This window comes from Ovis canadensis, chromosome 2 (genome assembly GCF_042477335.2).
Source record: "Ovis canadensis isolate MfBH-ARS-UI-01 breed Bighorn chromosome 2, ARS-UI_OviCan_v2, whole genome shotgun sequence".
In the NCBI taxonomy this organism is placed as follows: Eukaryota; Metazoa; Chordata; class Mammalia; order Artiodactyla; family Bovidae; genus Ovis; species Ovis canadensis.
The window spans coordinates 250,600,191-250,613,849 of NC_091246.1; the positions used below are offsets into that span (position 1 = coordinate 250,600,191).

The window sequence follows — 13,659 nt, forward strand, 5'->3', positions numbered from 1 at the left end:
TGTCTTTCTACCATACCAACGTGTGTGCACAACAGGCCCAAGAGTACAGATCACACACCATACAGATACACAGACCCACACTTCCTTCACTCAGGCAATCACACAATCACATGCAGAGACAGTCCTTCCCTGACATACAGACCAGTGCAGGTGCGGAGAAGCACCAGTCCTCTCTGGCTCCTTCCCTCCTCTTCTCAAGCCTCTCTCACTCTTACAGACACACACACACACACACACACACATCCTCCTTCCCTCTTACACACACACACACACCCTCCTTCCCTTTTACACACACACACACATCCTCCTTCCCTCTTACATACCCACACACACACAGCCCACCCACCCCCACACGCACAGCCCACGTAAACACGCACGCACACACACACCCTCCTTCCCTCTTACACACACACACACACACACACACATAGAAGCACGCAGTAACAAACCCTCATAGTCAGTCTCTGCCTTCCGTCACACAGAAACACATAGGCGCGCACGGGATCCATCACACACACACACACACACACCTTCTCTCTCTCTCTTCCCTCTCACTCTTATACACACACGGGCGCGCGCGCAGCTGCAATGTCCTGGCTCATACTCCGTGCAGGCACCAAGCAGGAAGACAAAGGTCGCCGAGGCTCCCGGGGCCGCGCAACGAACGCAGCTGAGCGGCTCCCTGGCCTTGGCCGGCCCCTAGCCGGGTCTCGGCGAGGTCTGGAGCCCGCGTCCGGCGCCGCAGCCCCAGCCCGGGTCGGCCTTCGGGGGTGCGCACGCGGCCCCCCTGGCCGCGGCCCTGGCGCGCCGAGGGTTAAGGCGCGGGCGCGGGCGGGGGAGGCGGCCCCGGCCGTGATTGGCCGCGCCGCCCGGGCCCGCACCCCCGCGCCCCGCCATTGGCCCGTCGGCGGGCCCGCCTCCCGGGGCTCGTAGCGCGAGCCGCGCTCACCCTCGGGGGCCCAACCTCGCTGTCCGGGCAGCGCGGCCGAGCGCCGGGAGTGGGGCCGGGAGCGCGGCGCGGGGCCGGAGCGGAGCGCGCGAGCGATGGTGAGTGCCGCGCCCGGCCCGACTCGACGGCGCCCGGGTGGGACTCGGGGCCGGCCCGGCGCGCGGGGGGCCTGGGCGCCGGCTGCGGCAGTGGGAAGGCGTGCAGTCGGGGGGCGCGCGGGCCGCTCTCGGCTCGCCTTGCGGCGCCGCGCTCTGTTCCGTCGGGGGCGGCTGGAGGGTGCCGCTTCGATTCGTGCTCCCTTGGTGTGGTTTTGCGCTGGGGCGTCCGGAAGTCCCTGAACGCGGCTGGGCTTGGAGACCCTCGGCGGGTTCCGTAAGGGGGTCGGGGACCATCCGACGTGCTGGATTCGGTAGGACCTGAGTGTCCCGGGACTCTGAGGCGGGGCTGGGGCTGGGGCTCGGCTTGGAGCGTCGTGGGTGGCTGCGCCGAGAGCTTCGGAGGAGTAGTTCGGGCGCCCCGGGACTGCGGATCCACTATGCCCTGAGGGTTGAGAGTGGATGCTGTCAGAGGCCAGGGGCCCCTGGGGGGACCCTAAGCCCAGCGATCTGGTCTCCCCAGCATGTCCCAGTAATGGGTCTTCATCGGAGGGGGTTGCTGAGGCCACTGACTCGGATGGGCAGTGGCACCAGGGAGAAGGGACGTGGGGACATCGTGGGGGGGGGGGGCGGGGGAGGTGGGTGGCAGTGTTTCTGAAGTCCCCGGAGAGAAATCCGTTAGGTCAGGCTGAATTCGTTGAGGCTGTTTTAGAGAGGAGGGTTGTTCTGGAAGGAAAGCCACGATCTTTCAGTGCCTCTCTGGGGCCTGGTGGCCACTTTGCCATTATGGAGGCCAAGGCCACCTCCTTCTCCGTGGCTTGTTTTCTCCAAGGGCAGGCCCCCCCGATTCTCTCTCAAGTCCTGCTCTGTGTCCTGTGGAGTGGATACAGGGCCCCGCGTAGGGCCTGAGGAGGGCATGAGTCAGTGATGGTGGCTGCCAGTCCCACGGAATATCCCGTTCTTCTTCCCTTCAAGCCAGTCCCCTCTTTTCTCGCCCAGGAGTGTCTGCCTCCCCTGCACCACCACGAGCCACTCCAGAGTCAGTAAGAATGAAGTTATGACTTGACTCTGTACCTAGAGGTGCTTAGAGACCATCTTGGATCCAACCTACCTCTTTGATCAGGAACCTCGCCCCTGGACTGCCCTTCTTGAACAGTTGCAGTGGCAGGGTGCTCACTCCCAAGTGGATCGGCACTTGATTTAAGGCCTCAGTATATGGGAAATAAAAAAAGGGTGACTTCGAGCTCATATCATCATCCACTCTGCCTCCAAGCCCACCCTCACCTTAGTCACTCAGAAAGAGAAATTTATCCTTCTCAAAAATCAGTTAAAGAAGGAGAGGTCACTTTGCCTTGGTGACACTTTTCAGAGCCTTACAACCTTCCAGCCTGTGAGAGAGACCCCTGGTTTTGTCCTCAGACAGACTTGGGTTTGAATTCTGGTTCCTGTACTTCCCCAGAGGGACAGGTGACATCATCACCTCCGAGTTTCTGTTTCCTCTTCATCTGTGAAATGAGATGATATATCTTATCTCTCGAGGATGGTGTACAGATTTGGTGAGCCAACCCAGCAAGAGGGCTTTACTTGAATACAGCTTAGTTTCCTTTCTGATACAACCTTAAGCTCAAGGTGGGAAGTTCTGCCTGAGATCTAACCTATTTGCTAAGTACAGAAGAAGGATTCAAGTTTACCATGTGGGGAGAAAAAGGGGAGGGTGATACTTGGAAAATCAGGCATTAGCTCATCATTCAACAAAGATTTATTGAGCTCTTCTATACACCAAGTCCTGTCTAGAGAGGAAAACAATGGTCATAAACACCATGGTAAGAGCGCTTCCATGGGACTTCCCCTGGCCACCCAGTGGTTAGGGGCTGCGCTTCCACTGCAGGGCACCCAGGCTCAGTCCCTGGTCAGGGAACTAAGATCCCACATGGCACAGAGCATGGCCAAAAAAAAAAAAGAGAGGGCTTTCATTAGTCCATAAATGTCTACACCATCCTCAGGCTAGGTGGCATGTCTTTAGGAGAGGTGGTGCAATGCTGCCAGGGGAGGGCTCCTTCTGGATGGAGAGGTGGGAGAAAGCTTCGCCGAGCAGGTGGCATCTGAATTGGAAAGAACATCCCAGGTCAGGGCACCTGTGTGAGCAGAGGCGTGGGAGTGTGGGAAGTACTTTTGGAAAGGGCTCAGTGGGGCTTGCTTGGCATATGGGCAGCAGAGTGGCAGGAGAGAGGAGAAGGTGGCAGGGGACGCTGCTGGGGCTGGATGGTGGGAGGCTGGGGCAGGCCAAGAGGCCAGAGCTCCACAGTGGGTAGTTGGTCCACTGCGAGCGGGTGGGAAGAAGGCTGACGTCAGGCTCCTCGGCCCCTGTCATTTTGGTTTCTCCTAAACACCAGGCCCTGTGCTCATTCCTGAGGTGGGGGTGATTCAGGGCTGCTAGAGTGTTTATTCCTTGGCTCTCCTGCTCCACGGGTTTTAAACAATTCAGCGTTCTTGCCAGCATTGCCAAGTTTCCCCTGGCCCCTGGGTTCCTAACGGGGCTCTGCTCGGATAGTGCATGGGCTGTTTCCTGTGTCCTGCCTCCATCTCCTTGATGGTCCCCAGCTCCCCACCTTGGTCTCTAACCCCTTGGCAGGGAGTCAGCGCTGTTCTCAGAGGTTTCACCGGCAGGCTTGGGAGATGAGGGTTCTTAGGAGGCTTTTTGTGCCTCCTGTCTCTGGTTGTCCTTATACTGCCCAGCAGCAGGCACAGAGAGGCAAAGGACATTGTCCAGGGTCACACAACAAGATGGTGCCAGAGCACGCACAAACCTCCTGGATGTCTGAGGGGTTCCCAGACAGACAGGTTGGGGGAAGGAGGCCCAGCCTGCTCTTGTGGAGCCCTGAGAATGTTTCTTTAGCTTCCCAACTAGGGGCTGAGCTGGAGGGTCGGCAGTCATTTTTACTGTAAGTGGCTGAGCTGAGAACCGGGTCCAGCTCCCAAGGGTCAAGACTGGGTGTACCACCCACTTGCTGCGTGACTTTGGGTCAGCTGTTCCTTCTCTCTGCGCCCCCTTTCCTGCCAAGTGCAGCAGATTTGCTCCTTGTCAGGATCACAGGCCAATACCACCGAATACGCGACATAGAAATGCTTCACAAACTGTTGAGAACTTGAGGGAAAGTATGATTGATCGGGAGGAGGAGAAGGGGACGACAGAGGACGAGATGGTTGGATGGCATCACCGACTCAATGGACATGAGTCTGGGCGAGCTCTGGGAGATGGTGAAGGACAGGGAAGCCTGGCGTGCTGCCGTCCATGAGGTTGCAAAAATCGGACATGACTGAGCGTGGGAACAACAACAAAATCACTGACTGAGGATGGGAGGCCAGCCGCACGCCCCCTGAGCCAGTCTGCAGGGAGTTCCCAGTACAAAGTATCTTTCCCCGGGTGGCGGGTTATTGCTTATAGGCACCTTATTAACTTTTGTTAAAGAACAGATACATTGTTTCCCAGATGGAATTGGAGAGGCCAAGCCCTATACAGGGGAGAAGCAGGACTTAAGTAGTAGGAGGGCTAAGGGGTGGCTTCAGCAGAAAGTTGCAGGCTTGGCCTAGACACAAACAGCTTGGCTAAAGTCCACGCTTTGCTGTCAGCGGTGACAGCAACAAGGGAGGAGCCATCAGCAAATGTTTACGACTTTTTGTTCCCCTCAATTTTTTCTTTTCAGTTAACTAGGTAAGCGCCTCGCCCTGGTCAAAGTGCCGCATTCATTCATTTGTCCGCCCATTCATTCATTCACCAAAAAAGTATGCCTGGCATAGTGCTAGGAGCTGGGGCTGCGGGCATCAGTGTGGATGAGACTGGGAGGTCTGTTTTTCAGTCTGGCAATCAGGAGATATGGAGTAGGAAATTACAAGTGTGATTTCTGTTACCAAGGAGACACACAGGGTGCTGTGGCACAGATAGGGCAACCTGGGGCCGGAGAAAGGCTGCCTTAGAGGCCATGCCATGAAGGTTGTGGCCCTAAAGAATGGGTGAGACCGGGAAGAGCATTCCAGGCGGGGGAAGCAGTAAGTGGGAGATGGGACAAAACTTGATGCTCTCAGGAGTTAATTCGCCTGCAGGTTCAGAAGATGACGCTTGGGAGGTGGCTGGGGTGGACGTGTGCATGGAGGGCCGGGTTCAGGATTTGGGGCTGGATCCTAAGGGCAGTGAGGGGAGTGACGTGGTCAGGTCTGCATTTTTGAGATCATCGCAGAGGCTGCTTTGCGGAGAATGGAGGGAAAGGGCAAGGCTGGAGGCCAGGAAACCCATTAGGAGACCGCCAGAGCGGCTCCAGGAGAGACCACAGTGGTCTGAACACCCGCTGCTGCCCCCCAACCCTACCCCACACTCCCATCATGCTGCCCAGGGTGTGCAGTGCGCCGAGGAGGGGTTCTGGCCCTAGAGGTCTCCCAGAGCCCCCTGCCCTGTGGGCGTGGACCTTCCTCTTCTCCTGCTTTCATGCAAATAACTAGCAGGTCTCCAGGAACTTTGATCTAACAGAGGAGAAAGGCGAAGTTTCCAAAAAGTTCTGAAACAAGGTAGAAAATGGGGATGCAGCTTCAAGGTCCCCCTGGCCATGGGGGTGTATCAGGGAAGGCTTTCCAGGGGAGGCGGCATTTGAACTGCTTCCTCGGGCCACAGTGATGGAATGGAAGGCTTCCAAGGAGCTAGGTTTTGGAGAGAGGACAGTAAGGAGATACTGACTCACTGGGAAAGACCCTGATGCTGGGAGGGATTGAGGGTGGGAGGAGAAGGGACGACAGAGGATGAGATGGCTGGATGGCATCACCCACTCAATGGACATGGGTTTGGGTAAACTCTGGGAGTTGGTGATGGACAGGGGAGCCTGGTGTGCTGCAGTCCATGGGGTTGCAGAGTCAGACACGACTGAGGGACTGAACTGAACTGAAAGAGGTATAGTATGGCAGGGGGCAAAGTTTAATGAGTAACCAGTGCTGACTGACCCCCACTGCCAGAGGGGGCCGCTGGGAGTCAAGACCCGGGGGTCCTGCCCTCTCCCCAGTGGTCCTGAGGATGGGGTGCCTGGGCCTGTCTCAGCTCACTGACAAGCCTCAGAAAGCCTCCCTCTCCCCACAGGCCTCCTGGTGGGGGAGTTAGTGAGGGGCAGATGTAAACAGAGGAACAAGTTTCTGGAAAACATTCAGGAAATAAGCTGAGGGAGGATCCAACTTCAGGGAGGCGGGCCTGGCTGCTCGATCTCCTTAAAATCTTGAAGTGCTTGTGTTAAAGAGGGATTAGTAACCACCTAATTCAACAGCCCTGGTTTATAGGAGGAAAGACTGAAGGGTAACGTGAGCGTCTACCGTGTGCCTGGCACTTACATGTCACCCTTGTGACCGTCACACCAGCTGCAGGGAGCAGCTTCCTCCCCATTACGGACCTGGGAAGGCTGAGGCTCAGTGACCAGTTAGGGAGTTAGGACCTGTAAGCGGGCAGCAGCCTCCTGATTACTCAAGATTCTGGCTTCAGTCCCACACTGCCACTGGATTTGGCAGAAACGGCCTTCCTGGGAAAACCCCTGGGGATGAGGATGGGCTGTTGGGCAGTGGCCTGAGGCCCTGGGAGCTGGTCGGGGCTGGACGCTGGCCAGGCCGACATATTGATTACCTTTCACCTTTGCCCAGCACTTGACAGTTGGTGAGGTCCTTCCGCCCACCCCCTTCACCACCTGCCCGTGACCCCATGGCCAACAGGTGGCCAAGCCAGGGCTGAAACCCAGGCCTGTGTTCCCCAGCCCAGACCCCTATCTCCCAGCTCCCGGCACTGCCCTGGGGGCTCCGGACCAGGTTCCCAGTAGCCCCTGGCTGGAGACGTCCCCAGCCTCCTGACCATGCTCCCCGAGTGTAACAGCAGCCCCTGACCCAGAAGACAGACCCTTCTCTTCCCCAGGCTCCTCCCCACCAGCTCCTCCCCTCCTCGGCAGGGCGGCAGGCAGGAGTCGGGTTACAGGGTAAACACCGCTGTCAATATTTAGCTTGCCTGCAACTGGAGCCTGCCTCCCACGCGCCGCCCCCAGGTGTGCGGGCCTGCCCCGAGCTGGTCACCGAAGGCAAGGCCGAGGGCTGAGATGTAGCTTCAGCCTGCGGCCCTCCACAAGACGTGCTTAGTTTTCCCATCTGTAAAATGGCGTGGCTGGAACAGACTGATTCAAGGGGCCCTTTTCAGCCGTGATATGCAGGACTCCAAGCGTGATGCTCTGGTTCAGAGCATGGGTGTGGAGTTGGCCAGACAGGGGTTTCCATCTCAGCTCTGCACTTCCTCCCTGCGAGGCTTTGGGAGGTCAGCCCCTTTGAGCTTCAGTTTCCCCAGTCTGTAAATGAGCTGCTAACGGACATGTTTTGGAGGATCACTGGTGAGGATTAACAAGATGACACACTGAGGAGCAGAGTTTGGGGCACAAGATAAGAAGTGAGGGGGGCGCCCCTGGGGGCTCAGACAGTAGAGAATCTGCCTGCAGTGCTGGAGACCCCGGTTCAATCCCTGGGCTGGGAAGATCCCCTGGAGGAGGGCACGGCAACCCACTCCAGTATTCTTGCCTGGAGAATCCCCGTGGACAGAGGAGCCTGGCGGGCTACAGTCCGTGGGGTCACAAAGAGTCGGACACGACTGAGCAACTAACGCACATAAACACAAGAAGTGAGTCAGTGGTGGTGGTGGTGGCTGTTGTTCCAAATAAACATTTGATAATCCTCTGGATCCAGACACTGGGCTGCGTCACTAGGGAACAAGAACTAAGGGTGGGAACTGTAACCTCAAACCTTCCTAGTACTTGGGCTGGGGGAACCCAGGAGTTGAAAAAGCCCCTGGGTTAACACCACACACCCACACAGACACACACACCCACACACACCCACACCCACCCACACACCCAGGTCCAGGACTGACCTCAGCACATACACACACACACACCCACCCCCAGGTCCAGGACTGATCTCAGCGCGCACACACACACACACCCACACCCACCCACACACCCAGGTCCAGGACTGACCTCAGCACATACACACACACACCCCCCCACACCCCCCCCCAGGTCCAGGACTGACCTCAGCACACACACACACACACACACACACCCCACCCCCCACCCCCAGGTCCAAGACTGACCTCAGGACACACACACACACACACACACACACACACCCCACACACACACACACCCCCCACACCCCCCCAGGTCCAGGACTGACCTCAGCACACACACACACACACACACACACACACACACCCAGGTCCAGGACTGACCTCAGCACACACACACACACACACACACACACACACACACCAGGTCCAGGACTGACCTCAGCACACACACACACACACACACACACACCCCACCCCCCAACCCTAGGTCCAGGACTGACCTCAGCACACACACACACACGCACACCCCACCCCCCACCCCCAGGTCCAGGACTGACCTCAGGACACACACACACACACACCACACACACACACACACACATACACACACACCAGGTCCAGGACTGACCTCAGCACAAACACACACACACACACCCCACCCCCCACCCCCAGGTCCAGGACTGACCTCAGGACACACACACACACACACACACACACCAGGTCCAGGACTGACCTCAGCACAAACACACACACACCCCACCCCCCACCCCCAGGTCCAGGACTGACCTCAGCACACACACACACACACACACACACACACACACACACACACACACCAGGTCCAGGACTGACCTCAGCGATCTGTGGCGAGGGAGGAGGCAGAGGGGAGGATGGATGCATTTCCGAAGCGGTTAGTTCACAGGAGCTTCGCGTCCAGTACAGAGAGGGGCCGTCGTTGCCTCTGGCCCTGGAGAGGAGGGGGCGTGGGGCAGGGCAGGCAGGGAGGGGGCAGCTGCCAGCCGGCAGAAGTGGGCCAGGGTCCAGCCTGGCTCCCTCGCTTTTTGTGCTGTCACTTCGGACAGCATGTCACCTCTCTGAGCTTCGTTTTCCTCGCCTCTTAGTATGGAGATGCTGGCGCCTGCTCTGTACTCCAGCTGAAACAGTTGTATCAGATGCTGTTTCAGAAGAACCCAGCTCCCTCCTTTCATATCCAGGGGGCTCAGCCTGTTTTATCAGCCTCTTTTATGGTCACGAGAACCGCTCGCCGGTCCTGCTTATCAGGGTGCTTCTTGAGGGCATGAGTGTGCATTTTTTAAAATCGTGGCAGAGGGACTTTCCTGGTGGTCCTGTGGTTAAGAATCCACCTGCCAGTGCAGGGCATGGACTCGATACCCGGCTGGGGAGCTGAGAGCCCACCTGGCCACGGAGCAGCTAAGCCTGTGGGCCACACCCACTGAGTCCGTGCTCTGGAGCCCCTGCAGTGAGAAGCCCCTGCCCGCTGCAACTAGAGAAAGCCCACGCACCACGCCGAAGACCCAGCACAGCTATGAATATGAAATTTAAAGTTGCAGCATAATTTACACAAGATGCACACACTTGTGCAGCTCAGTTTTCACAGATGTACACACCTACATAACCACCACCTAGAGCAAAATATAGAACCTTCCTGCCGCCCCCAGAGAGCTCCCATGTGCCCCCTTTCCCATGGGAGGTTCCATTGTCAATCACCCTGCTGCAGGGGGCCGCTGGCCTCTCTTCTGTCGCTCTGTTTTGCCTGATTCTGAACTCTGCGTGAATTCACACGTATGTACGCCTGGGTCTGGTTTCCTTCAGCTGCCGTCAGCACTGAATGTTTGTAGCTCCTCTGAGCTGTTGCCAGGATTCATGCCTTTGTGGGCTCTGTTACATGCTGCTGGGTGGATGTACACGTGCACGTCCGTGGATGATGTTTGAGTTGATTTCAGGTTGGGGCGGCGGTGACATTCCTCTGCCTGTCTCTTGGGCGGGTCATAGGAGTGGCCCGGTCGGAGGGTCGCTGTGTGCTTCCTAGAAACTGCCACACATTCTCCAAGGAGGGCTCTGTTCGCCTCTTTGCCCGGGGCCCACGGCCTAACCTAGAATACCTGCCTGATGAATGTCTTTTTAGAGAAAGATGAAATTTGAGTCCTTGCTTTGTCTTAAGCCTTCAGACCTATGCCGATGGCCTCAGGACCTGACTGCTCCGGGCAGAGGCTCTGCCCAGATCCTGAGCTTTGTCTAGGAGCCCCTCAGTCCTCAGGGCAGGGCGGGAGTCTGGCCCTGGAGACCCCAGGCCGTGAGGCTCTACCACTGGTTGGCTGTGGGACCTTAGGAAGCCCCTTCCCTCTCTGGTCCTCAGTTTCTGCTTCTCCCAAACATGGTGTGGATTGAAGGTTTCTGCGGCTCCCTGGTTTCTGGTGGGCTCCCCTCGTCTGGGAGCATCTGCTCCCAATTGCTTCTCCACCTCCGGGCTTGCTCCGGTGCCCCGTGTCCCGAATCTCCAAGGAAGGACCCTTTAGGAAAGTGGGTTGTCTCTTCATTCTTGGCACCCTCCCTAAATACCTCCTCGGGACTCAGTCCTCTCTGGATGAGATTCCCCCCCCACCCCACCAGAGGGGGCCCCTGGTGGGCCCCCACCCGTGGAGGCTCTGCAAAGGTAACAGGGCCAACCTGGATCTGAATCCTGCCGCTCCCAGTTCTGTGACCTTGGGCAAGTGACTGCATCCTCTTCTGCAGGGTGGTAAGGCTGAAGTGAGGTCCTGCCTCATGGTGGGGGCGGCAGAACCCCCGCCTGTAAGGAGCTGCCTTCTAGGAGAAGGAGCCACAGATTTTAAACAGGAAAGCAGTCAACCAGAAAGAGCCCATCAGAGAGAGGAGAGAAAAGGAACACGGGGATGAGGCTGTGAGCTGGGGAACAGGAAACTCTAGATTGCTGGGGAAGGATGAGGAGGGGGCGGCCAGGCAGAGATGCAGGGAGAGGAGAGAATTCCAAACAGGACAGCCAGTGCAAAGGGCCTGAGACAGAGATGGGACTGGGCACATGATGAGTGGCCGGAAGGCTGATGGATGGAGGGAGCAAGGGGGAAGTGGGCAGGAAGAGGTGGGTGTGGAGGGGCCAGGTCCTACAGGGCCTTGTCAGGCTCGGTGGTGGGGGAGTTGGCATTTCCTCTTTTAAATTAATTAATTTATTTTTGGTTGCACTGGGTCTCCCTTTCTGGGCGTGGGCTTTCTCTGGCTGTGGCCAGCAGGGCCTAGCCGCTCTTCAGCGTGGTGCGTGGGCTTCTCATTGCCGTGGCTTCTTCTATCCCGAGCACAGTCTCTAGAGCGTTTGGGCTTCCGTAGTTGCGGCCTGTGGGCTCAATAGTTATGGCACACAGGGTTTAGTTGCCGCGGCATGTGGAATCTTCCTGGACCAGGGATCAAACGTGTGTCCCCTGCGTCAGCAGGTGGACTCCCATCCAGTGTGCCACCATGGAAGTCCGGCATGTCATTTTTCAGAGTGATGGCAAACTGCTGCAGGGTTCCAGACGGGGAGGGGATGCAGTTGGCTTTAGGAAGGCCCTGGCTGCTGTGTGGGGAGATGGCCTGGAGGGGGCAGGAGTGAGGCAGGGAGGCAGCGCCCAGTGGGAGCCACTTTCACCTGTCCTACGGGCAAAGGAGGCTTCTGTTACGCCAGGACGTGGGCTTTGAGCAGCTACTTCAGAGAGGAGAGAGGTGATAGGGCCATCCCAGGTGCTAAAGATGTTCCTGGCAGCCGAGCCTGGTGGGCAGAGAACTGACTCCTGGAGCTAGAGAGACTGGTCTTAAGACCTGCCTTTGAACTCAGCCTTCCAGAGTGAGCTTCGGGTCCTCCCAGAGGGACCCCTTTCCCAGCACCCCAGGCCCTGGGGACCCAGGGACATGGAGCAAGAAGGGCCCCTCCGCACGCCCTGCCGAGAAGTGAGGCGGAGGAAGTGATGGCCTCCAGGGCTCCCAGTCCTCCCCCGCCACAGGCTGCAGCTCCAATGGCCCGGCTCCAGGCCATCCTGGGGCTTTGTGGTTCCTGGGTGTTCCGGGCTGGTCAGAGGCAGGAGGCAGCTGTGCGAGAAAGCGGTCCTTCACCTTCCTCTGCCCCTGAGTGGTGGCTACTGGGCTTCCCCGGGGGGTAGGGAGGGAAGCCACAGGGAGGGCAGGGCCTGGGAGTTCACGGTCTCATGAGAGCCACATGCAAGTGGGAACTTAGATGTCATCTAGAGTGGCTGCTTCACGGGGAGACAAAGGCTCAGGAAGGGAAAGAGCACTCTTGTGGACCCTGACTGCTTCCCCTTCTGTGGGAGTCCTTTGCTGCCAGCAAAAGTTAAGAAGTTAATACGAGGTCTTTCTGTATATCCTCCCTTAAGCATCAGCTCTGGCTTGAGCTGGTGTCTTTGAGGAAAAAGGGATCTGGAAGTTGAAACCCTGGAAAACAAAGGGCCTGTATCTGGGAGAGGAACGGGATTAGAATAGAGGCGTTTAGCGGGGAGAGGAAGGGAACTCAGAAGGCTGAAAAAAGTTGGAATTCAAGCTGAATCAGCATTTGCTGAATGCATCTTCTGTGCCAGGTATGGGGGTATCTCTGCCCGCCCCTACAAGGAACTCCCAGGCCTGTGGGAGAGACAGACAAGTCAACTGGCAACAAGTGAGAAGCCACAGCCTTTAAAGGCTGGATGACTGATTTGGCCCAGGGTGGTGATTATTTTGAGCTGGGTCTTGAAGGATGAGTAGGAGTTCGCCAGCCAGGCAGAGCCAGAATTTAAATCTAAAGAGTCTGTCTTGGCTTGGCCCCACTACCCTGTGAGCCTTAGGAGATGTGATTCCTCGGGTCCTGGGCCACTGAGTGGGCCCTGGGCAACTGTCCAGCCTTTTCTCATCCAACCCCTGCTCCTGTCCTCTCAAACCCTGCTGCCTCCCGCTTCCACCAGGGTGGTGGGTGGTTGACCAGCCTTGAGTGGAGAGCCTCTGCCCTCTCTTGAAGGCCAGGACTTCAGTCCTGAGAAGGATGCACAGATTCCACCGCCAGTGCTCCTGTGGTGGCAGAGGAGGCACAAGGAGACGGTGACGGATTTCCTCTTTCATTTTGCAGCTCTCCTCACTTCCCTGCACCAACCCCCGCCCCCAGCGACCTGAGGTGTGCTTTGCATAACGCACTTCCTCAGATCTTTCCAACAAACCCGACAATTAGAGTTTGGTTGTCACCATTTTAGGCCTGCAAAACGCCTGACCTACCTCTTGAGAACTCTGTATGCAGGTCAGGAAGCAACGGTTAGAGCTCGACATGGAACAACAGACTGGCTCCAAATAGGAAAGGAGTACGTCAAGGGTGTATATTGTCACCTTCCTTATTTAATTTATATGCATCATGAGAAACTCTGGGCTGGATGAAGCACAAGCTGGAATCAAGATTGCCGGGAGAAATATCAATAACCTCAGATATGCAGAAGACACCACACTTATGGCAGAAAGCAAAGAAGAACTAAAGAGCCTCTTGATGAAAGTGAAAGAGGAGAGTGAAAAAGTTGGCTTAAAGCTCAACATTCAGAAAACAAAGATCATGGCATCTGGTCCCGTCACTTCATGGGAAATAGATGGGGAAACAGTGGAAACAGTGGCACACTTTATTTTGTTGGGCTCCAAAATCACTGCAGATGGTGACTGCAGCCATGAAATTAAAA

General features: G+C 57.1%; 1 protein-coding gene across 1 annotated transcript in view; it reads left to right on the forward strand.

The window, feature by feature from the left end:
- Positions 1-569: 569 nt before the first annotated feature.
- The window catches only part of ECE1 (endothelin converting enzyme 1), a 122,243-nt gene continuing 109,153 nt past the window's right edge, over positions 570-13,659 (forward strand). Inside the window, exon 1 of the mRNA XM_069579121.1 lies at positions 570-1,047. Within this exon, the coding sequence (XP_069435222.1) occupies positions 1,045-1,047 (3 nt within the window). The 5' untranslated portion in view covers positions 570-1,044. The remainder of the gene's footprint in view (positions 1,048-13,659) is intronic.